This window comes from Passer montanus, unplaced genomic scaffold, assembly GCF_014805655.1.
Source record: "Passer montanus isolate IOZ18808 unplaced genomic scaffold, ASM1480565v1 scaffold323, whole genome shotgun sequence".
In the NCBI taxonomy this organism is placed as follows: Eukaryota; Metazoa; Chordata; class Aves; order Passeriformes; family Passeridae; genus Passer; species Passer montanus.
Genome location: NW_024367964.1, coordinates 34,701 through 60,671, shown reverse-complemented (window position 1 = coordinate 60,671; position 25,971 = coordinate 34,701). Strand labels below are relative to the sequence as shown.

Sequence of the window (25,971 nt, the reverse complement as noted above, 5' to 3'; positions counted from 1 at the left end):
CCTGGGGCCGCGTGTGCGCCAACGGCACCGGCCCCGGCACCGCCGCCGCCGTCTGCCGCCAGCTGGGCTGTGGGCACCGGGGCCGGCTCTCGGATGTCCCCGCCCCGGAGCCGACCGACGCCTGGCTGGCCTGGCTGGGCTGTGAGGACGGGGCCCGCTCGCTCTGGCGCTGCCCCTCGGCGCCCTGGCACCCGCAGAGCTGTGGCACCGGCGGGCACGCCCACGTGGAGTGTGAGGGCAGCAGTGCTGGCACCGCTGAGGGACACACCAGCCCCTCTCCGCAGGCTGCCAGCAGCACAGGTAGCTGTGCCCGTGCCTGCATCACCCCGGCAGGCTGGCTGGGATCCGCCTGCCCTCGCTGCCTGCCTGTGTCCCCACAGGTGGCCCCCGCAGAAGGGCCCCGGCCGTGGCCGTGGGGACTGTGCCTGTGCCCACGGTGCTGTGCGTGGTGCTGGGGACGCTGCTGTGCCTGTCCCTGGGTGCCCTGGCCCTGCTGCTGTGCCGTGCCCAGCTGCCAGCCACATCGAGGGGAAACGGGAGAGGGCAGGACCAGGATCCCCCCTGGCTGATGCAGCAGGATCTCTGCCCTGTGCCCTTTAGGTGGGGCAGGCTCAGCCCCACTCAGAGCTGGTCTGGGAATGGCTCTGGATGTTGGCAGCATCCTTTTCCTAAAGGAGGGGAGGTCTCCTGAAGGAGGGCAGCGCCTTCCTGCCCCCCGGCAGCACCCCGCGCTGGCAGGGCAGCCGGGCCATGGCCCCTGCCTGCGGCACCTGGTGCTCCAGGAGGTTCCCGATGTTCAGGGCGGGCTGCAGGGCCCGCAGGGCGTCCAGTTCCTGCAGCAGGGCCCGGCTGAAGCCGTCCGTGCTCAGCCTGGCCGTGGAGGGGGCAGGAGAAGAGGAGAAGGTGTTGGAGCTCCTCGTGGGGAGGGCGGCGCTGGGGCGGCCGCGGTGCCGCTGCGGCCCTGCCCGTCCCACGGCCTGCGCTGCCCGGCTCGGGAATGCCGGGCCCGGGAGGGGCCGTGGCAGGGCCCTGACTCACCCCAGGTTCCTCAGCGGGCAGGCGGGATGCCGGAGCTGCTGGCAGAGCTGCAGGACGCCCTGGGCTTGCAGCTCGTTGTCACTCAGGTCCAGGCAGGTGAGCCGGGGCCCCTGCAGCAGCTGCGCAGCCAGGGCTGGGCAGGAGGCGCCCGACAGCCGGCAGCTGCCCAGCCTGTGGGAGCCAGGAAGAGAGGGAAGGAAAGCTGTGGCCTCTGCTGGCTGAGCTGCTGCAGGTGGGAAGGAGAAAGCTCTGCACAAGAAGGAGGGAACTCTTGCCCATCCTGCAGCCTCTTTACCGCAGTGTCTGTAGCGGGCAGGCACAGTGCTGCAGCCCCTCACACAGCAGCTCCACGCCGGCATCTCGCAGGCCCTCGCTGAAGGACAAATCCAGCTCCTCCAGGCAGGTGTTGGTGCCCAGCGCAGTAGCAAGGTCCTCACAGCTGGCACTGGTGATGCGGGAATACCGCAGCCTGATGGGAAACCCCAGGAAAATCCTCAGAGTCCCTGAGTGCCCTTACTGCCATCCCACCACGGTGGCGGTCCCCACCCTAGTGCCACAACCTTGGCGCTCTGTGGCCTGGAAGTGTGGGACAGAGGCACGATGCGGCCCCAGGGGGACCCTTTGGGGTGTCTCCCGAGCTCTCAGGTCTGAGATCCCTTAGTGATTCAGGGGGTGCTCACCGCAGGATGCGCAGGCGGCAGCCCGGATTCCGCAGCCCCTCGCAGAGGAGGCGCACGCCGCTGTCCCCCAGCGAGCTGTCAGCCAGCTCCAGCTGGGCCAGGCCAGGGTGCTCCGCCAGCAGCGCTGCCAGCTCCGCACAGCAGCTCTCGGACAGCCGGCACCACCGCAGCCTGCGGGAGAGCACGGAGAGCAGGGGCTCAGCACACCTCACCTGTCCTGGCTGCTCACCAAACCCACGGCTAAACAGGGCCTGGCCTCCCCCTGGCTGCTTGCCATTGTCCCCAGGGAGCAGCAGGGCAGCCCCAACCCACCTGCCCGTGGTTCGGGTGCCCCCACCCACACCCCGGGTCCCAGCCCTACTGTGGGCTCCACGCGTGTCTCTCACCGGAGCACCTGCAGGGCGCTGTCCCGGTGCCGCAGAGCCCGGCAGAGCAGGTGGATGGGGCCGGGCAGCTCCTCCTGCCGCCGCACGACCAGGGCACCGGGATGTCCTCCGGCTCCCGAGGCTGCAGAGCTGCAGGGAACAGCCACGGGGCACACGCAGCCCTCAGCGGTGCTGGCAGCTCCCGGTTCTGACATCACCACACAACCCCCCCACCCCGAGCAGAGCCTCCAGCTCCTCCGGAGGGATCTCTGTGGCTTTGGAGGAGTGAAGGACCTCAACCATTGCTGCTGGAGCCCCCCAAGGAGATATAAGGTGAGTCACAGGGTGCATTTAACATTCCAGCACCAGGGATCTCCCTTTTTGAGGGAGAAGGGGGACGATGGGAAGCCAGAGTGACAGCTGGGCACAGGTGGGCCTGGCCAGGTCGAGCCGAGAACTCCATCACCATCAATCCCACAGTAGGCAGCGGATGGAGGAGCCCACGTGTTCCTTGTTTTCTCCAAGAATAAGTAAATCCTCTGCTGAGGAACCAAACACCCAGGGAAAGGCCAAACTGGTGTTCAGGAGGTAGAAGATGAATCATCCTTTGGGACAGAGAAAGAGAAATCTTTGCAGTTTTGGGTCATTAAAGCAAGGAGGAGCAGGACTTACCAAGGCACTGACACATCCAGCTCTGCCTCAGGATCCTGCCAGTGGAAGGAGCATCCCTGGAGGGTGATGGAGCTCAGCCCAGCCCAGTGCTGGATGCAGAAGAAAAGAGCCAGCTGGTCATACAGGGTCAGCCTGGTGTCCTGCAAGTCCAGGTCAGTGAAATGACCCAATGCACTTTGTGCAAAGCTCTTCTCGTTCATCTCAAACAAGAAGTGGAAAGTGTCCATCTCCGAAACCTTCAGTGCTTGGCCAGGGTGGGAGAGGCCTCTGTGCCTCCCCTGAAGCCACTCCAGCAACTCTTCCCTGGCTCGTGGTGAAATTCTGCACCCAATGGTTTTGTCCATGTACTCTATGGATTTCTGGCTGACCAGACCAAAGAGGAATTGCACTGTTACGTTCAAATCCTTTCTGGACTTGCTGTAGCTTTCTAATAATTTATTTACATCCTTCTCAAGCTTCCCCAAGCTGCTGATTGTTCCCCCGTCATCCTCCAGGACGTAAAACATTGCTGCAAAAAACTCCTGGAGGTGCAGGTGGGTGAAAGCATAGACACTCTCATGGTCTTCTCCTTCCCTTGGGATCCTTTCATTGAGGAAGTAGGGGAGAAGACCTGGCTGGTCCAAGCCACAGTCCTTGATTTCCTTCTCCTCAAAGAGGACCTTGTGCTTCCAGATACCCTCAGCAGCCAAGGAGCAAAGCTGGAGTAGGAACTGCTGGAGGACCTGTGGGTTGTCCCTGTCCCTGTGCTTCAGTAATTGGGACAGGTAGAACATCATCATCCCTGTGGTGGTTTTGGAGCACTCAAGGAGGTTTTTCTTCTCACAAAGCTCTTGTTCAAGGATGGTGCAGGTGGTCCAGCTCATGATAGGGATGACACACAAGCTATAGAGGATCTCGCTGCCTCTGACAAACCTGAAGGCCATGTCTGCTTTGTTAGGGTTCTCAAAATACTTGTGGAAATACTCCTTCCTCCTGGCTGCTGAAAATCCCTGTATCTCCACGTAACTCTCACCCTTCAGGCACTGCCTCAGGCTTCTGAGAGCCGTGGGCCTCATGGTGATAAGCAAAGAGGCTTTGGGGAGCAAAGTCTTCTTCAACAAGCTCATCAGGGTGAGCTCCAGTGGCTTCACCTCCCTGGGGTCAGAGCTCAGCTCAGCTTCAGGCTGAACCAAGGAAAACCCCAGGGCCTCGAAGCCATCAAAAATGAACAGGATCCTCTTCTGGTCATCCAGGATCTTCCCAGCCGGCACTCGCAGGCCAGGACAGCACCGTGAAACCAGGTCTGCCACGCTGGCTTCCATGGGAAGGACGATGGCTTTGCAGTCAATGCAGAAGACAAAGTCAAACTGCGTGTGGAGTGCTCCTTCTCCCCACTCCACCATCACCTTCCTGACCATCGTTGTCTTCCCCATCCCTGGGGCCCCCACCAGCACCACGACCTGCGGGGCTTGCCCATCTCCACTGGGTTCAAACAGCGTGGTGGTGGTGGTGGTGGTGGCAGCTGCTCCACTGCTGGTGCTGGCACATCCCTGGCTGGTTCCCACAGCTCCATCCTCGGCTCCGTGCTTGCTCCGAGGCTCCCTGGTGATGGTCAGGGTGGTGAAGCGCCTGTGGAAGGACAGGCTCTCCCTGGGACAGGCGCCCAGCTCCCTGTCCTGCTGGGACTCCCGGGCCATGTGCTCTCTGCTGTCCGGCCTGTGCTCTGTGCCAAGAGGAGCAGGGTCAGTTCCCAGCCCAGACACATTCCCCACACACCAGCAGCCATTCATTTCAACGCTCAGTGCTCTCCTAAGTCTGGCTGGGGCACTAAGGACACAATTTGTGAGGATTTGGGGACTCTGGTAGGTTGGGCGTTCTTCTTCCAGGTCCTGATCCTGATCTATCAATCCTTGTTTTATCATCCTTATCCACCTGGGAGCAAATGCAACTACCTGGGGCTACCTGCAGCCTCTGGCTCATGCTCCATGAGGGGACAAAGACACTGCCTCTGGGCTCCAGAGCACAGATCTCCGCAGAAATATCCTTAATCCCCATCTCAGGAGGAAAGAACCTGCCCAGCTGGCTGCTGGAAAGTGCTGAGAGCAGTGGGTGAGCTTTAAGGTCACTTCCAACCCGAACCATTCTGTGATTTTAAACAATGCTTTTATGGAAGAGTTACAAGCCCATGTAATTCACTGCAGGGATGAGCTGCCTGCACAGAGCTGGTGACCCTGTCCCCAGAACAGCTTCAACAAGGAGTGCTCAGGACTGAACTCAGAGCCCAGGCCCATGCCAGGTGGTGGGAGGCTCCAGGTGAGGCTGCTCAGCATTCCAGGCTATTAATAGTACCCCAGGGCGAGCAGGGCTTGGATTTTCACTGCAAGGACCTCCTGGTGCCAGGGAAACCCACCTTGGCTGCTGCAGCAGGTCATTCCGCTGTGAGAAACGTCCTTCATCCTGCTTTCCTGCGAGTCTGAGGTACAGACAAACGGAGCTGCCCAAACAGCCACGGGGTTTTGCTGCTGTGTGGCTTTTCCCCCCTCTCCAGCCGTGGGGTGGGTTGTAAATGGGGCTCTAGTAAAGGAGAGAAGCTCACTTAGGATCTTTGGATGCTCAGGGATGAAAGGGGTGTGAGCCTGAGCTGTGACCTGCTCTCCTGGTTTGCCTGCTCCAGTTTATGCACAGGGCACCCGTGTCTGCATTAGGAGGGGGTAACCCTCTCGATGATTTTATTATGATGTGTTTAGCAAAGCAGCCTGTGAGGGATACTGGGAAAGGGAGAAAGGATGTTTTAAAGCACATTGGGAGTTTAAGGATTCCTTATGGACTCCTTATTTCCCTGCTCAGAGCCAGACATCACACTGTCCCTGCTGTTTGCAGGATGTCAAATAATTCTGGGGATAATTGTTTCTCTCCAAAGGAAATGGTCTCAGGTGTGTCAGGGGAGATTTAGACTGAATATGGGGGAAAATTCCTTCACTGAAAGGGTTGTCCAGTCCTGGCACAGCTGCCCAGGACAGTGGTGGAGTCCCCATCCCTGGAGGGATTTAAAGGCTGTGTGGATGTGGCACTTGGTGACAAGGGATAGTGATGGCCTTGGGCAGTGCTGGGGAATGTTTGGTCCTGATAACCTCAGGGGGCTCGAACAATTCCATGATTCTATGTTCCTTCCCATGGATGCTGCTGCCACCAACATTCCCCTGTGGGTTTTGCAGGGGGAGCTCGCCAGGAGCCAGGGCTGTCCTTATCCCTGCTAACTCCTCCTGGGAGGTGCTGTGAGCTGAGGGGGAGGGGGCAAATCCAGCAGCGCCGTTTCTAAAGGTTTCCCACTCCTTCTGACCTTGAAAAAGCCATTTTCACCTTGCTGTGTCTCAGCCAGGGCTGCTGCCTGCTGTGCCTGCGCTGCGTTAGGGGGGATGTGACTCTGCCACAGGGAGACAGGGGAAGTGTATTGTTTTCACAGCTTTTCCTTCACTTCCCTTTTTCCTACCTCAGTAAAAAAAAAAAACAAAAAAACAAAATAACAAAAAACGTTTACATTCAAAAATTAAAGATAACATGAATTCCGGTCCGAGGCGTGTGAGAGCATCACATGGGGCTGTTTATCTCCTAAGGCAGAGGCAGAGTGTGTGAACATCAGGAAACCGCTGCTGGAACCCCTCATCCAGGCTCTGGGGACAAGACCTGGCAGTTCCCACTTGCAGGAGGCTCCCTCCCTCCTCCTGCCACCTTGAGGATATTCCTGCTTGATACAGAAGTGTAGCAAAGAGATTTTGCTCGGGAAGCAGTGGTTTGGGGGTGTCACCTGCATTAAAGTGTGGATTTCCACCAGCTTTGCAGGAATTCAGCCCTCTGCTGCTGTCAGTAGGTCAGAAGATTTGGGAGCCGTTAGGAAGGGGAAGCAGCTGTTTGGAGCCGTGGAAAGGTCCTGGGTGTGCCTGGCACAAGTCTCTGAAAGAGCAGGGAGTGCTGGCACTGCTGGGGGCAGGACCAGACAGGGAACAGCGGGTACATCAGCATCAGCCACAGCTAATCCTGTCCATGCCAGCCTGTCTGAGCCCAGCTGGCTCCTGGAACCACAGACTACAGAAGGAATAACCTTGCTCATCCCTGCTGCCCCGAGGGGGTGTGGGGAGCTGCATCCCAAAGCAGGCCCTGGAAGTACAGCATGTCCTGGGAGATTTAGGTTCTTGCATCCAGCCCCTCATTCTGCAGCTCTCTCAAGCAGGATTTGTCTTTGCAGTAGGATTTAAGCAACCTGAACATTTTTTAGACATGACATGCACCTGGCTGGGCACTGGTGGGTCCCAAGTAACTGATGGAGGCAGATGGGCAAGCAACACAGCCCAATTTGCTCTGAAATAAGGGCTAAAAGAGCTCCAGACAATCCCAGAACCTGAGATTCCCGCTGAATCCCAAACCTGCTGAGGTTTGGGATACCAGCAGGAAGTGACACAGGGATGGGAATTTGAGCCCTGTACCTGGTTGGAGAGGTGAGGCTGTAACAGAGAGGGGTCTTTGCTTTTAGCTGGTGAGGATGAAGGGGAGGAAGAGGATGAGGAGGAGGTGGCTGTGTCTGGCAGTGCCTGGCTGTCTGACAGCGCTCTGCAGTGGGACCGGGCTGTGTGCCCAGCTCTGGTCTGGGAAGGGGTGTCAAACAAGGCGCAGTCTGGGGAGGAGGGAAGCAGAGCTGGCACAGAGCTATCCCCAAGGTGCAGCATTCAGTGTCCTCCCTGCACTGTGCAGAGCTTCTCCTTGGCAAGTCAGTTTTACATTCCTTAACTCACTGCCAGGGATCATCTCAGCTGGGAATCCTGGTGGGGGGAGGCTCATACTCCTTTTGCCTGTGGTCTACACAGAGGCATCCCAATTTATCAGGCTGGCCTGCTCCCAGGTATTTTTCCCAGTGTGTCCTCCCCACTTTGTTGCTGTAGTAATTGCTGCAAATCCAGGCAGGATTTGGAGGAGAAACAAACGGAGCAGCAGAGGGGTCAGTGCCGCAGGGACAGCCCTGAACTGCTGAGCCAGCTCAGCCCCAAGTGACAGAGGATGTGGAGATGCAGCTGGGCTGCCTGTACCACCCTGCACCCTCCCTTGGCACCTTGCCCCTCCACATCCCAGCCCTTCCCTCTGGATTGGAGCGCCCTCTCCCCCCCTCCCTGCTCTCCATCTTCATGCAGTCTGCAGAGGTGCATTGTGGGAAACTCCCAAGTTTCCCCCCCTCTGCCTGCCTCCCTCCCTCCTCTCTGCGCAAGAGCCAGCTCCCAAGGTGTGACTGCTCCGGCCGGAGGACGGAGGTAAGGGATGCCGCAGGGACGGGGGCGCGGGGCGCGGGGCCGGGGTTCCCAGCTGCGGGACGGGCGGATGTCCCGCGCACGGCTACACGGAGAGACGGCGACCTGGAGCCACCTGCCAAGGTGAGTGAGCGCCGGCATGGAGGCCATGCCCGCCGCCCCCGCAGCCGGCAGCGCACAGCTTTCCCCGTCAGAGGCAAAAAGAGCCTTTTGGAGCCCAAACAAGGAGCACGCTGAGGACGGCCGGCCCCGGGAGGCTCCCTTGCCGCGCTTTGCTCCCTGAAGGTCAGGCAGGCACAGGAGGCGTTTCCGCAAAGGCACGGCTGCCTCCTGCCCGCTTCCTGCCCGCAGCTTCCTGCCGCCCGCACGTACCTGCGGGCTGTGCCGAGCCGAGCCGAGCCCTCCGCCTGCTCCGCGCCGGGGCACCGAGAGGCCCTGGGTGCCGGGCACGGGGAAGCGGAGCCGGCCATGTGCCGGAAGCAGGGCTGCTGGGAGGGAGGAGGGCAGGCAGCATCCCGGCTGAGCGCTGCGGCCCCGGCGGGAGGGATGCCGCGCCTCCCCGAAAGGTTTTCAGCGGCTTTGCAGCTGCTTTCCCCCTCCCGTCCGCATGGACAGCGGGATTTGTTTGCCTTTTGCTCTGCCTGGGTGGGCTTAGTGACTCTGTTTAATTCTGTCAGTGCTGAAGCAGGAACAGCCGGCTCAGTTCAGCCTTCACCTTTCCCAGGAAAGGGGTTTGTTTCTTGGGCAGGGAGAATTTGATATCAATTAGGGGGTGTATCCTTCCATTTGAGCCTGGGCTTGCACTGGAGAGGAGCTCACAAAGGGAAATCTGCCCCAAAAAACCCAAAAGGGGAAAAGATGTCAGAAGCAGCAGTGCCTGTTTTAAAGGAGAATATTGGACTCCAGACCAGGCCTCCTGAGTCACGGTGGGTGCTTCCAGGGAGGGAATGCTTTGCGAATGTCTCAAGCTCTTCAGTCTGATGTCCCTGCTCTCTGCGCATCCATGTGCATCCCTGTGATATGTGCTGGCAGGGACCTGTTGATTTGCTCCTGTTTACTTCTCTGTCCCTCTGGTGGCTTCTGGGGAGGTGCAAAGGGGGAAAGAAGAGGATTTTTAAAATGGAATCGAGGTCAGGCTGGCAGAACTTGGGCATTGGGACAAGAGGAGGAAACCTCCCCGCCGCAGCCCCGTTTTCCTGGGTGGGGCTTGGGCAGGATGCCGTCAGGAGAGGGAGGATGGACTATGCCGGATTAAGCTCCCTGCTCCATCTCAGGACTGACCTCCAAAAGTCTGACCTTCACAGGTTTGACCTTCAGTGTTTTCCATCTGTCCTTTCTCAGCCACAGTGCCCAACACCAACATCCAACCCTGTGATATTGTAGTAGGGTGGGGGAAGAAATCCCAATTCTCCCCTAAAAGTGCATTTTCATCCCGCTGCATCCATCCCCTCCTCTGGCAGGCTGCTGGGATGCGGGGCTGGAGAACACCCTGGCACATTGTCCCCATCCTGGATCAGGTGTCGGGGCTGGCAGATGGGGTGGAGGGAGGGATGGAGCTCCCTGAACAGGGATTTCCATGCTGGAGGAGCTTTCCCAGATGCTTTCCAGCTTTCTGCTGGGAAAGAGAGTGCCCTGGTGTTGCTGCACAAGGTAAGGGATGGGTTTTACCCTGGATAGTGTGGGAGCCTCCCTGGAAGGTCACTGCCTCGTGTGGAATTGGCCTCTTGTCTGCCTGCAGTGGCTTCTTAGATTTCAGCTGCAGAGCAACAGTTTTCAGGCTGATGCCTGCAGATCCAGGGGCTGCCAGGTTCCAGACCCAGCTCTGCACGTGAGGAATTGCTTCCAGAACCTTTCTGCTGGCCCCAGCTGGGCCACAAAGGGGGTGATGCCGCATCAGGCAGAAGGGATGGATTTAGGATGCCAATAAACTGGGGAGGGATGTTGAATTTGCTGCTGCTTCCTGCAGTGGCTGGGGCTATTTCACTGAGTCACATATATCCCTCATCCTTTTTTGCTTGTGGATGTTGATTTTGGGATACAAGACTGGGAGGAAGATGCCTTAATAGCAAGATCTGTCAGAAAGGGGATCAGCCTCCCTGGCTGCCTGGGGAGCAACACCCCAATTTGGAAGCATCTGCCTTCTTCCCAAAGGCTTTTCCCAAGTGCTGGCATGCCCGGGGTAAGGAGCAGGGCTTTGTGGTGGGAAGGAATGAGTGTTCACCATTTTCCAAGGGGAAAGGAGTGTTTGCTGACCCTGTCACATTATCCCTGAGCTGGCACCACAGGCCCAGAACTGAGCAGGGAACCAAGACAAGCCCATGGCCCCAGCCAGGGTGTTGCTGGAATTGAATTTTTGGCTCTGGGAGGGCTGGAAAAACATTATAAAAAAATTAACTGAGTGTGTTTGCAAAACTCAAAACATGAGGAGTTGCCCCGGGTGGGTTCAGGATGCACCCAGATCCCTGTGAGGTCACACTCATGGGTTAAGGCTCCAGGATTCCTGTTGCTCCACTGTCTCCCAAAGTGTTCCCCATTATTGCTCCAGTGCTTTGATCCAGTGTCCTGACAAATATCTACCATGGGGAAAAAAAGTCATCCTGGCTGAGCAGCCTTTCCCTGAATTTCTGTCTTGGGGTGAGGCTGCCCAGATCTGCCAGGGAGAGGCTCAAGATCTAACACCTTGTGGTTTTTGAAGGGTAAGAGCTGCAGTTTTGCTCTGCTACAAAAAACTGTACAGGGGAAAGGAGAGTTTGATTTTGTGTCTGAGGGCGGTTCAAACCCAAGATTAAAGTGAGATTAGCACAGCAGATTGAGGTGCTCTGAACTCTGTTTCAGGGGCTTGGGGACTGTGTTGGGACCTTGAGGAGCCAGGCTTTTTGCAGCAGGGTATTTCCAACCCAGCCTCAGCTACGTATTTCCAGATTCTGTTGAATTCTAGAAATTATTTTGCTGTATGGCCAGTCTGAGAGTGCAAGCTGTATGGGGGAGGCTGGTGGCATTTGAGGGGCCTTGCCAGGTGTGACTTCTCCTGCTGAGAGCAGGCCAGGGCCATGCCAGCTGTGACTCAGTGCCCACCCCCAGGGAGTCAGTCGGAGCACGTGGCTGGAGACAAAATCTCCTTTCTCCCACGGCTGCTTGGCAGTGCCTGGTTTTTGCTGTGCACATGGCTGTGTACAGACAGGGTGTCTTACCAGGGCAGGCTGGAGCTGTGTTTGGGGTTTAACCCCTCCAAAAGAGCACAGGTTGAGCCCCTGGCAGGAGTGTGGTGTGTCTGCAATGCTGCCTCCATCTCTCAGAGAATAAAATGTCTGCCACGTCCATCCCAGGAGCTCTTTGGGGACAGGATGTGTGTGGCTTGCAGAGGTGACGCTCAGCTCAGAGCTTGTCATCTGCAGAGGTTGGGGTGTAGAAAAAGGCCATATATGTCCTGTTCCTGGGCTCCTTCTGGTGGGGAGCTGAAGTGCTGTGTCACCTGTGTGGGCAGCATGGCTGGGCAGCCTCCGGAGGGGACGCTGGCAATGGTGTCACACCTCTGGCCCAGGGTCTGCATCCCAGAGCCCTTCCCTTTGCAAATGGAGGGCAAAGCTGCCTTTGCTGGGCTACAGGAACCCATCCTGTTCTCACACCTCACCTTGGTGCCAGGTATGACCCAAGCTCTGAGTGTGGATGCCTTGCCCAGCCTGGAGAGCGGGAACGTGGCTCGATGGCACTGGGAGTGAGAAGGGGGGTCCTGGCCAGGCTGTGGGGGCTGTAGGGGTGGTGGGTACAGATTTTTAGTCACTGTCAGCACCAGCTGGACCAGTGAGGAGCATGCTGGGGCTCCGAGCAGCTGCAGGAATTGCCGCAGCCATGGAGCAGAGGCTTGGCTGGCAGGTCTCCCCCCGTGGCAGCAATTTGAGGCTGCTGCCACTGCTAAAATACTTCCAGCATCTGACACTCTCCATAACAAGATTCAAAGGGCTTGTTTGAGAGGGAAATGTTTAATCCAGGGATGGGGGGAGGGATGTGGGGAGTAACAAACAACAGATTGGGGAAAGGATTCATAAATATCTCATCAGAGAGAAGTGGGTCAGCAGTGTTTGCTGTGACTTGGTGCTGCTGTCTCTGAGGGTTGGATTTGGGAGGGCTGGGAAGCACAGCAGGCTCCTGTACAGTCTGTCCCTGGCTGTGCAGCACTGAGGCCGTTTAGAAGCGTCTGTGACAAGTGACTCTGCTGGCGTGGGGTTTGCGTCGCGTTGTGTCACGTTTGCCGTGCGTTGCGTCAGGAGCTGGGGGCTGAAATAGCCTGGAAGGGAGCTAAAAATCCTCCTTGGGGAGCTGCTCGTGGCAGCTGAGAGAACACAAGCTCCTTATGTAAAGCTGCTTTAATATTTATGGTAATATCAGAGGCGGTCCATTACCTCATCCATCTTCACTGCACTTCTTGGACATGGGGAATGGCTTAGTCACTACTCTGCCGACCTTCTCCTGGGTGCTTGCTTGGCATTTTCCTGCTTTTAACACATTTATTCCCCCAGCAGCTCAGAAAAAGGGAAAAATGCTGGTTTTCCCCATTGGGAATGGGGAGTTGAAGCACCGGCAATGCTGCTCAGTTGCAGGAGGGGACTGGGCACAAATCCTTCCAGCCCTGACAGATCACTCCACATGTGGCAGAGGGGACAGGCACAGACCCCTGAGGACACGTCCCAAAGGACAGGGTGGTCCAAGCTGTATTCCTTAGGGGTTAGATGAGAAGGTGGAGGAGAGTGGGATGGTCAGAGTGCTGGGAAAGCAGCTCCCTGCGCTGTGCCAGAGCCACCCTTGGTGCCAACTGCTGCTTCTTTAGGGAGAGCAAAGGTCTGTCTGTCCTGTGCACAAGGGGATGAGTGTTTTTCTTCCACAGAGGCAGGAGTGTCAAACAAAGGAAGAGGAGATAAGGGGATGAGGGGGAAGATTTGAAGATAAGGTGTTTCCTGCCATCTCTGGCTCTTTCTGCACAGCATTTCTCCAGGTCATATATGGTCAGTAGCTATTTCCAAGATGGATGTTTCCAACTGGAGGACACCTGGAGTGTAGGGATGGACCTTTGTTGCAGGATAAATCCTGATACATAACCCCACTGTGCTGTTAAATCCTTCCTTGCTGCCAGTCTCAGTGTGGCAGTCAAGAACCTGATGGAAATGGGTTGCTTTTCATGACAGAGGGAAAAACCCTGTGGATGAGCTTCCCACTGCACCCCAGACCCACACCCTGGAGCAGGAAACTTTTCCTTCCAAATGGAAGCAGCAGGGAAGGATGTGAGGATTTGGAGCTGGGATGGGGCTGTCCCTGCAGAGGGAAGGGGCCATGCTGCTGGAGCTGGGATGGGGCTCAGGTTTGGAGCTGGGATGGGGCTGTCCCTGCAGAGGGAAGGGGCCATGCTGATGGAGCTGGGATGGGGCTCAGGTTTGGAGCTGGGATGGGGCTGGCCCTGCAGAGGGAAGGGGCCATGCTGCTGGAGCTGTGCTGTGGCTCAGCTTGGCAATGACTCATCCGCTGCGCTCGGTGCAGGATTGATGCAGCTTTCATCTGTGCACGCAGGAGACAGATGAATAGATGTGTTTGGTGATTTGCTGGGATTTGAGGCAGCACAAGTGCCCTTCAGAGAGCCAAGGGAAGCTGCTCCTCTGCTGGCCTGTTGCTCCAGTGGAGGGCAGCTTGTTGCTCTGGGTGAGTCCGACTGCACTGACCTTGAGAGCATCCCAGGGGAGCTGTGGCGTTTGTGTGCCAATCTTTGCAGCAGCAATTTGGAAGGCTTTCCTTTTCCTTTTTCTCCTTGATCATCCCTGGTTTTATGATGCCAGCTCCCTCTTCCCAGCCTGGGAAAGAGGTGGTTAGCTGCACCTTCCAGAAAGGGCACTGATTGTTAAACAGAAATAGAAAAGGGAGGGAATGAAGCCTGTCTCCCACAAAATCTTATTCCCAAGTGCTGCTGCCTGTGTAGGAGGCGGAGAGGGAGCTGGAAGGGGGAGGAATGGGTAGACAGGCAGAGACAGCAGCTGACAAGAGAAAAGGGAGGAATAAAAAGATGTGAGGAGCTATAAAGAAGAAAGCAAAGGTAGGAAAATGTGTCATTAGAGAAAAACTTGGTGTGATGGAATGAGGGAAGAGGAGGAGACAAAGGAATGGGGGAACCCTCATATGCAGGCTTAGTTTTTGGAAATGAGGAAAGCACTTCTCTCTTCAGTCTGGGGGAGACAGAGGTGCTTAAAGATGAGCCCATGGTCATGCCCTTGGAAGTGCAGGATGGAGAGGAGAGATGATTCCCAAGGCAGGGAGCTAAGAGCACACAGAAGAAGGTTAAGTACTGGGATGGAAGAGGATGTTCTGCTAAGGGTACCCAGGAGCCAGGCCAGAGGGTCTGGAGAGGTGCAGGGTGATCCTGTGGCTACTTGCAGTGATGGAAAACCACAGACAAAAGCCCTTTTATGCGGGCACTTAGGAACTGCTGATATTGATTTTTGGCTTAGTTTGGTTTCTACATCTTTTAAAACCTTTTCTAAGCTGTGTGATGGGTTTGTGTTGCTTTTAGTGGAAATGCACTTAGAATCAGGAAATTCTGTTTGTGGCAGAGCAGGGCATGGTGGCAGGACAAAGCTCCTGGCTCCATGGCTCCAAGCAAAACCAGCTTTTGTGCCCCCAGGAATCTGGAGCAGGGAGGGGTGTGGATAAACCTTGAGGTGCCTGGGCTGTGCAGGGTCCCCATTTCTCAGCAAAAAGGTGAGTTTTCCCTCTCTGATTTACCTCATGATCTCCATAGGCTGCACATGATTTTCCTAGGGAAAGAGCAGAAGTTTAATGCTTGGTCCATTGCTGTAGCCACACAAATATCAGAGTGTGTGAGTGGCCCAGTTAACTGACATCAAAGTGACAAAGCAGGTGAATTAATATTTATGCCACAATTAATCCAACCCTCCCTGCTTTAACCTGTGAGCCTGCTTCAGTTGTGGGCTACACTTCCTATTTCTTTGTGTCTCATTGTACCAGATTGAAAAAAAACCAAAAAAGGATAAATTGGTCCCAAACCAGAGGAGCAGAGTCCTGGGAGTGACTGTGTGCAGCCTCAGTTCTGGATTTATGTAGGACTTGTGCTGACAGAGCAGTATGGATGCTCTCTGGAAGCACAGGAAAAGGTGAGGCAGGTGATATCTACGGAAATATTACAGAATGAGCACTGAGAGGAAAATATTCTTGCACTTGGCCAGGCCCTTTTCCCCCTCCCACGCCCTAAGCCACAGCGAGGTCTGAAACTGGGTGAGCATCCGGGGTGGTGTTTGTGTGGTACAGGATGCCCAAGTGTCTGATGCACACTCAGCAGGCTGTGAGAGAGACACAGTTTGGGCTTTCCAAAAGGAAAGTTCCCTTTCCAAAAGGGTTTAGTTTCCCAGACTAGGGAATGCAAGCACTGTCCAGTTGCAGTCAATGACAAATACAGGATTTTACGGTCAGCAAGCCTAGTGCAGCTTGAGGAGCTGGGCTGGAAGATCCTTGTGGGTTAGGATATTCTGTGAGTTGTGAATTCCATGATTTTGGTGCTGCAGTTCCCTCAGTCTGCTCTAGCTGACTGGCACTGGAGCAGCTGGCAAGGGAGAGCAGGAGAGGGAGGTGTTTCCATCTTATACTTAGGAACCATAAGGTGTTGCTCAGCTTCACTCTGGTCCAAAACCTGTCATTTCTGTGAGTTTTCCTCCATTCCTGCCTAAATGGAGATGAAAGCTCCACATTTCTCAGCCTCTTTCCCAGAAGAGTTGGCAGCACAGATCATGCTGCAGTGCTGGGACTTTGTGGCTGTCATTAGAGGAGTGATCTGCCCTCTGAGCCGCTGTGGAAGGAACCTTTGGTGGCTGAGGTTTTTGAGGAGCCTCTTCAGCTCCCGATGCAGACAATGAGCTCTGATTTCACTTAGCAGGCAGAAAGCTCCTGGCAGCCCTGAAGGTCAGCAGGGAGCCAGCAGTGCCGGCGGCTCCGATCCGACGCTGCCTCCTGGTTACTCTTTATTTCCCGAGCTCGGAGCTGCTGTGGTGCTGAACTGCCAGAGCCCGCTGGCAAAATGCCCAGTGCATTGTCCTCTCCTCCCATCACAGGGAAGTGCAGCCTCAGGAGCTCCATCTCAGCTCACCTTGCCCTGCCAGGTTCGTGAGGTGAGGTTGTTGTTGTAGTTTTTCATCCCCTCAAAGCCCAGTTTGTTCCTTTGCTGAATTCCCATGCTGTTCACCACTTCCCTGAGGAAGATAGCCCCAGCTGATCACCAGCATCCTGTTTGGCTCCATGGGCAAGTCCAGCAAACCCTGAAAGGAGCTGACAGGAGTGAGATGTCTCTGTCACCAAGAGATCCAGCTCTGCAGTAAATCCATGCAGTCAATTCTCTGTTTTTCACCAGCTGAGGATCTGGCACTTTGTTTTGCTGTTGCTCCACCAAAAGGCTGGCAGAAAGAATCCTTTTATCCCTGGTACCTGTGAGAATTGAGAAGCTAATGCTGGATTTCCTGCAGTACCCATCTGGAGGGAGAGTATCACACAAGATCACATTTTAACCCCTTCCTAAATGGACCTTGGGATAGTGCTGCAAAAGGGAGGGTGGCGGATGAGACAGGTGGGGAGGATCTATCCATCTGTTTGCCCATGGAACAAAGTGTTCTCTCCTTACCCAGAAGGAGCTGAGAGGGTGAACAAAGGCCAAGTAAGGTTTATTTGGTTGGATGTGAGTTTGTCACCACTGACAAATGGCCTCACACACACAGCCAGGATGGACTTGGACTACGGATGCCCAGAAGTGGCAGCCATAGATGACAGTCAGTCCAACTTGCTTGATGTTCCTGTTCGATGTTAGGAAATAATCCTTCCCTGTGGGGGTGCTGAGGCCCTGGCACACACTGACCAGAGAAGCTGTGGCTGCCCCATCCCTGGAGGTGTCAAGGCCAGGCTGTACAGGGCTTGGAGCCCTCTGATCCAGTGGAAGGTGTCCCTGCCTGTGGCATGATCAAGGTGAGTTTTAAGGTCCCTTCCAGCCCAGGCCGTTCTCTGCTTCTGTGATTGTTACAGGCACAGAGCCTGTAGTAAATGCTTTGAATGGAGTTCACAGTTCTGAAAGAAGGAGCCAACAGTTTTCCAGTCTTCCTTTCTGTCCTCCCCTGTCACCTCCAGGCAGGGCAACACTGGCTTGCTCTGTCCTGTCACTCACCTCTCCTTGTTCTGCTTCCCGCTCCAGGTGCTGTACCATGTCCAGGTAGGACACTGCCAGCGTAACAAGCATCCCAAGACAACCTCTCCCAGGCCTTGAGCTCGGGTGGCTCCTGTGCTTCCTGCAGCAGCCGGGCGAGGGACAAGAGCTGGGATAGCCCCACGTATCCATCGCTGCCCACAGCACCCCTAGGATGGATTCCAAAGGCAACGTCCGAAGCGGAAACAAACCCGACGCCAAGGCCGCCGGCTCCGGGAAGCCCGAAAAGCCCAACCCCGGGCCTGCCACGAATGCAGACAAGAAGGAGGCCCCCAAAGAGCAGCCTGCTCCTGCCACGGCCACCAAGAAGGCAGGAGGTGACGCCGCCATCGCCAACAACCACAGCAACCTGAAAGCCAGCCCCGCGGCCACGGAGACGCAGGAGGCCAGCGGGCAGTCCCCTGACTCTGACCACAAGGGAAACAGCTCCGAGGAGTCCCCGGGCAGCTTCTTCGACAACATGAAGCCCTTGATCATCGTCGGAGGAGTGGCGGTGGCCGCGCTGGCTGTGATTGTGGGAGTGGCATTCCTAGCCCGGAAAAAATGAAGACCGAGACGGGGCGGGGATGAGAAACCCAGCCCAGCTGTACAGCTCCTTTTGAGACAAATGCATGCAGAGAAATTCTATACATAGCTATATATATAGAGAGAGCGAGCTAGATAGGTCAACAACAAACACCAACTGCAACTCCAGGGTCTTGTTCAAGACAACTGTGCCAGTCTGACCCGCTGTGGGTAACTCCATGCACTCAGTGTGTTCTTTCATGTAATATATCGTGGCTTATACCGCTGTGTATAGATTACAGCTTCTCCTGATCGGTGTAAATGACGGTGTCCCCTCCCCTCCCCTGCTGTCCTCCCTGGGGGTCACCCCTCCTCCCCGCCCTTGCAGTCCCGTTTTCAAGTCCAAAGTGTTCTACGTCCCATTCGGAGTCCCAATTTGTGTTTTGGTTTCTGTTTGGTTCTGTTTTAACTTGGGCTGTGGTAAAGAAGATGGAAGGGGAGTGCTAAGGCCTGGCTTGCCCGTCACGCTGGGCTGGGGGTGTTTCTCCAGCCCCCCTGGGACAGGGCAGGGGCAGTGGCAGGGAAGAGGCAGCTCCCTGACCCTACAGCCACGGGCGATCCCTAATCGGTGTCTGTGTACCTGCCCCTCATCATCCCACCTTGGAACCCTGCCTGGGAAGTGCTCCGGAGGAACCAGGGCAGCTGCGGCGTGGCAGAGCCGAGTGTGAGCCTGGGATGTCACATCAGGTCACTCCTCTGGCTGAGCTTCCAGCAGGACAGTGACCAGGGGGGCTGTGCTGTGGCCCAGAGAAGTCCCATTGCAGCCTTCAGGATCCCAGGGCTCGCCAGGGTCACGGGGGCAGCGTTTGGAATAGAGAGACTTTGTTTTGGATCTAGTATTTCCTAAAGTTAGGCTGGGCTTTGCAGGGTGCTGTGGGCTCAGACCAAGCTCCCTCGAGGTTGGCTGGACTATTGGTGTTCATTTCTTTGGGCTTTGGATAAGGCCTTTCACTGAATTTTTTTCCCCAATGAAAGCTGTGGTCTCTCAGCACATGGGAAGACAGGAAAAAGAGGAGACATGAGCTGGTGTTAGGGATCCCATGAGAGTAACACTGACCTACCTGCTTTTATACCAGGGAAATCCCTCTCAAGGGCACTGGAGTCTGTCTGGGGTGGATTTCTTACCTCCCTCTTGTGACAGTAATAGCAGGGATTTGTAACTCATCCACACTTTGGAAATGGAAACAAATTCCCAGCCCTCAGGAGCAGCCTGATTTCATGGGTGACTACCTTGGCTCTAAAGCCAGACCTTGTGAGGAGGAGGAGAGAGGGTGTTTAGTGCTTTGGCTGATGCTCAGCACTGAACAGCAAGAGGTGAGGAGAGCTCTGCCTCTGAAAGCTTCCATTAGGCGTCTCTTGGCTGCTGCAAAGCACTGTTCTAAAAACCCCTTACATTTTGGGTTTAAGTTGGGTCAGAGATTAGGTGAGGCCCAGTGGGAGCTCGGCAGCAGCCACAGCCCATGGGCAGGGCAGGAGTGATGGGTAGAAAGGGGCTGTGACACAGGGCAGGGAGTTCTGTGACAGAGCCCGTCGTGCACATTTAACTGGGAGGGATGGATGGATGAAATCAGGGGCTGCAGGGGTAGAGGGAGGTGTGCATTCCTCAGGTGCTGCCTGTGCAGTGTCTGCCTCTGGCACAGTCCCTGGACGGGATGATGTGGGGGTACAACCTGACCTGGCAATTCTGCTCTTGGCTCATGTCTGTCTTATTTACCTCCAGACCTGACCTGCTGAATGCACATGGTCTTGGAATGCATGGTGAGCTCAGAAAATATTCCCAAAGGTGTATGGCCTCTGGGAATATCAGACACTGTCCTGGTGCAGCTGGAAGTTGATGCCTTCGCCTTTGCCAGCACAGAGACAGGAGCAAGGGTGTTGGGGCTCACAGGAGTTTTGGGAAGCAGGGCTACAGCTCCAGGTGAGATCCTGGCAGCCTAAAACACTCTTGGCATGTGCTGTGGATGTGTTGCCAGCAGCAGTGTGCCACTTACAGCCTGGGGAAGGGTTAGAAGCAGAAGGGTCCTCCTCTCCCCTCAGAAGCACAACTTTGCAGGGAAATTTTCACAGGGAGTTTTGCTAATGTTGCTCAGAAGGAAATCACCCCTTCCTGCTCTGGTTCATGTTTTGCCAAGTAGGTAATGATTTTCAGACAGTGACTTCTGTTTTCAAGAGATGTTTCTACCTTTCCTGCCCCCTCCCTGCCTCTCAGCTCTGGCCTAGGGTTGTTTTCAGCAGTGTGTGACATTAGGTACAGCACCTATCTGTTCTGCCCTGACCAGCATAGGTAGATCAGAGGAGGAAAGTGAAGCACCTGCTCCATTCGAGTCTCCAGTTTTACTTTCTCAAATATTTTTATTTCCTTGTCTTCACCTTTGGCAACAGAAGAGGGGAAAAACAGTTCTCAGCCAATGGCCTTAACCTTTTCTCCATCTCCAAACCCTGCCTGCCCTTAGAGCACTCAGATGCAAGGCCACCAGTTTCATCCAGAAGCACCACAGGGGTGGTGATGGGGCTGCAGCTCCTCCTCGGGCACGTCACTCATTCGAGCCCTCCCTGCTCTGCAAACCTGGTATGTTCTGTTTGTGAGGGGTTTTGAACATGGCCTGTCCTGTTCCCAAGGGATTTTCCACTTCTTGTGATCACTTCACAGTCTGCTGTCGAGGTCCAGCACCTGGAGCCCACCTCTTTGGCAGTTTGTTTTGGAAAACACCTGTCTGTGTCCGTGTGTGTGCGTGCCTTGGAGCACATCCAGCGTGTGTGTGTGTGTGCAAACCTTTGTGTTGCGTTGCTGCAGTCTGGGAGGGGGAGACAGTCCAAGCTGGAGATGCCCCTTCCTTCGTTCCCTGCATCCACACCGAGTGTCCATGATGTCTTTTCTGTGCCATTCCCACCACGCCGTGCAGCTCCTGAATTCCTTTCCAGCCCTGGTTTCTCCTCAGTGCAAGGGATGTCTGGCTGGTGAAGTGCTGAGTGTGTGGTGTGCTCGGAGCCCCTGCTCCCCCCACCCTGGGCAGTCCTGTGGGCTCTTTGCTTTAACACGAGGCACTTTTAGACTGCCCTGGGCCGTGCTGTAGCGCTTTTCCAGGCGTGGCTCCAGTGCTGAGCCGGGCAGACGCAGCGTAGACGCCGCAGCGCGCCGCAGCCCTGACTTGCAAACAGCTCCTGTCCTGCCTTACCGTGCCAGGCTGTGCAGTGCTTTCCTTCTGAGCCAAAAACGTCCAGCGAGCACCAGGCCGAGCGAGGGAGCAAATCCCCCTCTCTCAGCCCCAAATCTGTCGAAGCAGAAGGCTTTAATGACTGACCTCGCTGTGCTAAATAAATAGTTGTCTTTTCTCGTACTGAGCACACGCCGTTATTTGCTTGATGTCCTTCTTTGTGTGGTTTTTGTGGTATGAAGTCCTTCCAGTGACATCTCCATGGGGAGAGTGAATTAACACTTAAAACTAATCAGAGTCTGTGCTTGGGGTTTGAAGAGATCTAGATTGCTAGTTTACTCTTTTGATCAAGTCGATAAATTAAATATTGGCAAAACTGGTTTCAGACCTTTCAGCTTATCACCAAAACTCGATTGAATCACTGCACCCGATCTCAATCTCTTTTTAGGGAATCATAAATTTTATTTGAATATAAAGATGTCATTTTGCTGTCTTGGACAACTCAGTAGAAGGTTTTTGCTGCTTCTATTTTAAGAGAGATGAAATGGATTATGCTTCTGCTTCCTCTTCCTACTGATTTAATACCCTGTAGATAAGTCCTGTTATTCCTAACAGTGCTGCAGCAGGATGAAAACAAATCTGGCAGCCAGGAGATTGTGCAGCAGCATTTTTGGGAGGGTAAGAATGCATTTTTGTTTGCCTGGGGCTTACTGAAAGCACTCAACAGTCACTTGCCCTGAAGCATTTCTTAGGGGGCTGGGTGATAAACTGAACATCCATTTGTGTCTCTGGTGGACTAAACTTTGAAGGTTGAGCCACAGAATACTGAAAACAAGGGGAGTTCTTCCATTGGCTTCACCATGCTCTGGCCTTTGGGTTCTTGTTGGCACCAGGGATATGATCACAGGTCCTCATAAAATCATCTCAATTACACATTTATTTTTCAATTGACACAAAGGTTTCTTAGACTGAGCGTAAGGGAAGTCTCTTCTTCAAGGCAGCCCTGCTTAGGCTGGCGTCAGGATTTGTGTATGAACAACAGCAGTGCAACCAAAAACCCCTGGAGCTGGTGAGAGATTATTTATGCCTTAAAATACTCCCTGCTTTTCCTGGAAATGCTACTGGGGTTTAGAATTCAGCGGCCTTCTAACTATTCTTGGAATTGGTTGAAAATAGCAGTGCTGAAGATTGGAGAGGAAAATGATTATTTGAGAAGTAAACCAAAAAAGGAACAAAATGAAAAAAATATGTTTGAAAGGTGGAATTCTTGGAATTTCAATCAGCTCCATGGAAAGTTTCAAGTTGGTGAAGATTCTGAGAGGCTGAAAGGAACAGAGCAGAGAACTGGAGAGAAAAACCACTATTTAATTATCTTAATAGCTTTGGTAAGGACATGCTAACTTTTATATCCTCTTTCCCCCCACCCCCCCTTTTTTTTTTTCCTCAGAAAAAGGCAAAAATTACGAGCTCTGGTGCCCTGCAAATTAACCTCTGCTAATTGCCTTTTCCAGATGAATTCCTGCTGGCTCTGAGCAATGTTAAAGGGTTAGAAAAATACCTGAAGTTTTCTATAACCAACTTTGCATGATTCAGGGGAATTGCCAGGACATCAGGAGGGGCTGTGTTCTCTTTTCACGTTATGACGAGGACTGCAAATGCAGCCTGCTTGCACTTCCATCCTCCTGCTCCATCCTCCGTGCTGGAGCAGGAATGCTGATTCCCTTCCCAGGCCCTGCAGCATCACATCTCATTCATGAGCTGGCTGCAGTTCTGCTGCACAGGTTGGGAACTTCCCACCACAAAGAGGAGTTGGCTTTGATTGGAGCATAAGAGTTCTGTATTCCAGTAAATTCTCACTGCAGGGCACTGGAATTGGGAGTATTTCTGCTATTTACACTGGAGGTGTTTGGTCCTTTAATCTTTTGGGGAGAAATCTGCTGATGCTGAGGATTTGTTGGCACATTTTGGGTCTTATGAGTGACACTTGGCTGACAGCCCCAAAAAGCCTTGGAGCCTCTGCCCCCATCCAGCAACCCTCAAAGGGGGTTTAATCCACTGAATCAAGTGGGTTTATGATGACTTCTTCCTCTTCTTTTTGAGACCATCAGTCCAGCCCTATAACCTGCTTTCCTTTTAAATTCCCTAATTCCTGGGATGTCTCTTCACACCAGATCTTCAGCTGCTACAAACCATGGGGTTCCATTGGTTTCTGATCTGATTCATTGCTTGTTCTTTCTTCCTTCTTTGGCCACTGCACTGTATTCCCTTTTCTTTCCCTACTATCTTCCTGGGCAGCTCTGCAGATGTGGCCTTTCCATAGCCCGAGGCTGGGGCAGATTTTGGGTTGTCTAAGGCAGGTTTTGGGTGGTCCCCCAAAAACACAGGCAGTGCTGGGCCCCCAGACTGTGTGTCACAGCAGGGAACGTGTGGAGCTTTGATCTGCCCTCACCTTTGAGGGTCTAAGTCTGCAAGAGGCTGAGTGCTCATCTGCCACAAGATTTGTGATGGATGACAAGTCCCCAGGAAGGTCCTGTTGTCCTTCCCTGTCACTCAGGTGTGAGATGTTCTGGCTGCTTGAGGGGGGCTGACATGGTGTGAGCACACACCGCACCTGGCTGCAGCCAGAGCACCCTCAGCCCTCTGGAGCACCAAAAACAGAGGGGAAAGAGAAGTTTTGAAGTGGAGGACCTGTACTGCTGCTGGCCTGGAAGGATCAGCTGTTGTGCCTGGGGTGAGGGTGCAGGAAGTGCAAGGATTGTCTCATCTCTATGAGCTGATCAGATGTCACTGGGTGATAGAGAACTGTGGGATGTCCAGGCCTCTAAAATTCACATTTCATTCAATTGACCATAACAGGCCTCAAAATCCTGTGAGAGATCAGAGCCTTGGGCTTTCCAAATTCATGAGTTTGGATCTACCTTGTGCTACAGCTCTGCTCACGCCTCTGGACAGTGTGTGCTCGGATATGCAGCACTCTGGGACTTGTGCCCTCTGCTCTTTGATGCTCTTCAAATTAAATAGATTTTTTTTCTGCTGAAAAGCATAATTTGGGTTAAACAGGCTTTGGACTGGCCGTTCCCATTTCTCTTCTTGTTGTTCCCAGCTTGCAATTCTCAAACAGTTCCATCACTTTTCCATTTCTCAGCCCAAGTGCAGCATCCCAAGCATGACCATTCCGGTTCTTTCTGTCTGTGTGATGGTGCTGCAGCACCAAAGCTCCCACTAAGAAAAAAGGAATCTTTAATCACCTTTCCAAAGTCATGTCCTGCATCATATCCCTGGTTCTGCCACGGCTGATTCAAGCAGCCAAGCTTCTGGGGCAAGCTGATGAGAACAAGGGTGCCACACAATTTTTTTTGGTTAAAAACCAACCAACCAACATGGGAATAATTTGGCTTTACTGAGTTTTGAGCAGCCCTTCATAACCCTGGTGCCTTTTCCCAGGACTGTTTCAACTGAAGCCTCTAAAAGTTGCAGTTTCACCTCCCCAGGAAACCACTCTCTTCCAGTGGTAGGTGCAGGTTGGCTATCAGTTTGTGGAGGAACTAAAATTTTAGGAAGGGAAATTGAAGGTCAGATTACAGGGGATTTTTATTTTGGTTTTGGTTTGTTTGGATTCTGTTACTTCTCCAGGGACTGATCCAAAGCCCTTGGAAGTCAGACTGAAATGCCTGTTGTTCCTTTGGAAGCCTCAGGCACCTTTCCAATGACTCTGTGGGTTTTGAGTCAGCTCCTGAGTGTGTTTTCCAAACTATAGGAATTTTCCAAGTGACACCTTGATTTTTTCCCTGTGCAACCAGACCTGCTTGTCACTTACACATCTTTACCTGTGTTCAACATACAGGTTTGGGGTTTTGTTTTTTTTTTTCTCTCAGAAACAATATGCTGCTAGACACATTTCCTGGAGGGAAATGGACACCTACCTACACACAAAGCTATCCAGCTAATTTATACCTTGTTGAATTTATAATCTTGTCTATGCTTCTATGGACACTTTGTATGGGCTGCAGCTCAAATCCTAAAATAGTCAAGAATTTTTTCCTTTCCCATATAGTATTCTATTTACTTTGACTTTGAAAACAAAAAAAGCGTATAAATGCAATAATGCAGGTAGACTAGAAATACTAGATTGAAAATTTAAAGTAGTTTAGCTTGTCCCATTGTGACTGACAGTGTTGTACGACACCCAACGCTGTACCCTGACATTTTCCAGGCTTTCTCCGTAGCTGAATCTAGTATTAGCTTTGGAAACCCATTGTGTGAGTGGTGGGTGGATGGGTCGGAATCGTGTGCTCTCTACACACTGTATGTTACTCACATCACAAGCTGTATGGCCACTCCATATGCTGTGAAACTGTAAATGATTCCCAAATACACCTGTAACTCTTACCAGGATTGTGAGAAATAAACTATATATAGATATATATACACACACTTAGAGAGATTGTATAATTCCTCCCGTGAGCATCTTTGTGTACCTGGGGGTGCGAGTGGAACCTGCTGTGCCCCCTCTGGAGATTGTCTGGAGAAAATTTTTCCTGCCCCATCCCTGGACACCTCCAAGGCCAGGGTGGAGGGGGCTTGGAGCAACCTGGGATGGTGGAAGGTGTCCCTGCCCATGGGAGAGGTGGAACGAGGTGAGCTTTAAGTCCCATTCCAACCCAAACCATTCTATGATTCCTGGATTCTGTGTGAGATTCTTCTGTATTTCTGTGTTTCCTGAAGGCCCAATGTTTTCTAGGTGATCCCACTGAGAGCTGTGAGAAAAGGCAGTGCCTGCCCCAAATAAACTCCAGGCTGCCCAGGGAAAGCAGGATGATTATGTTTTTTTCCAGATAGGAACTAAACTGAATAGTAGATTTACCCAGAGACACAGGGGAAACATTTCTGGTCCAAGAAATTCCCTATCCCACAGGCTGGTCTCCAGCTTTCACCCCCAGTTCTTTGCCGTGACCTTTCTCCTGTCAAATTTCTCCTGCTGATTTT

At 53.8% G+C, this 25,971-nt stretch overlaps 2 protein-coding genes across 4 annotated transcripts; one reads left to right on the top strand and one right to left on the bottom strand.

The window, feature by feature from the left end:
- Positions 1-514: 514 nt before the first annotated feature.
- LOC120505102 (NACHT, LRR and PYD domains-containing protein 12-like) lies at positions 515-8,574 on the bottom strand. The gene is made up of 8 exons (XM_039715327.1): positions 8,401-8,574; positions 5,145-5,308; positions 2,756-4,457; positions 2,105-2,233; positions 1,719-1,889; positions 1,334-1,507; positions 1,039-1,209; positions 515-870 (listed from the first exon to the last, which is right to left on the bottom strand). Exons 1-8 carry the CDS (start codon positions 8,496-8,498, stop codon positions 669-671), a joined length of 2,811 nt encoding a protein of 936 aa, XP_039571261.1. The 5' UTR covers positions 8,499-8,574; the 3' UTR covers positions 515-668.
- On the top strand, positions 5,193-25,418 carry CEND1 (cell cycle exit and neuronal differentiation 1). 3 transcript variants are annotated; one of them, XM_039715329.1, is made up of 2 exons: positions 5,193-5,212; positions 17,255-25,418. In XM_039715329.1, exon 2 carries the CDS (start codon positions 17,421-17,423, stop codon positions 17,811-17,813), a length of 393 nt encoding a protein of 130 aa, XP_039571263.1. In that variant the 5' UTR covers positions 5,193-5,212; positions 17,255-17,420; the 3' UTR covers positions 17,814-25,418. The 3 variants fall into 3 exon arrangements, with proteins under 3 accessions (XP_039571263.1, XP_039571262.1, XP_039571264.1); XM_039715328.1 differs by lacking the exon at positions 5,193-5,212 and adding an exon at positions 7,906-8,031; XM_039715330.1 differs by lacking the exon at positions 5,193-5,212 and adding an exon at positions 14,086-14,104.
- The last annotated feature ends 553 nt before the right edge of the window (positions 25,419-25,971 follow it).

Bases quoted from the DNA above. Each gene is read 5' to 3' on its own strand.
- LOC120505102 (XM_039715327.1), bottom strand. From the start codon at position 8,498: ATGGCCGGCTCCGCTTCCCCGTGCCCGGCACCCAGGGCCTCTCGGTGC. The intron at 5,309-8,400 runs GTACGTGCGGGC...CTCCTTTACTAG, and splicing joins CGGCTCGGCACAGCCCGCAG to AGCCCCATTTACAACCCACC. The intron at 871-1,038 runs GTGAGTCAGGGC...CTCCACGGCCAG, and splicing joins TGCCCGCTGAGGAACCTGGG to GCTGAGCACGGACGGCTTCA.
- CEND1 (XM_039715329.1), top strand. From the start codon at position 17,421: ATGGATTCCAAAGGCAACGTCCGAAGCGGAAACAAACCCGACGCCAAG.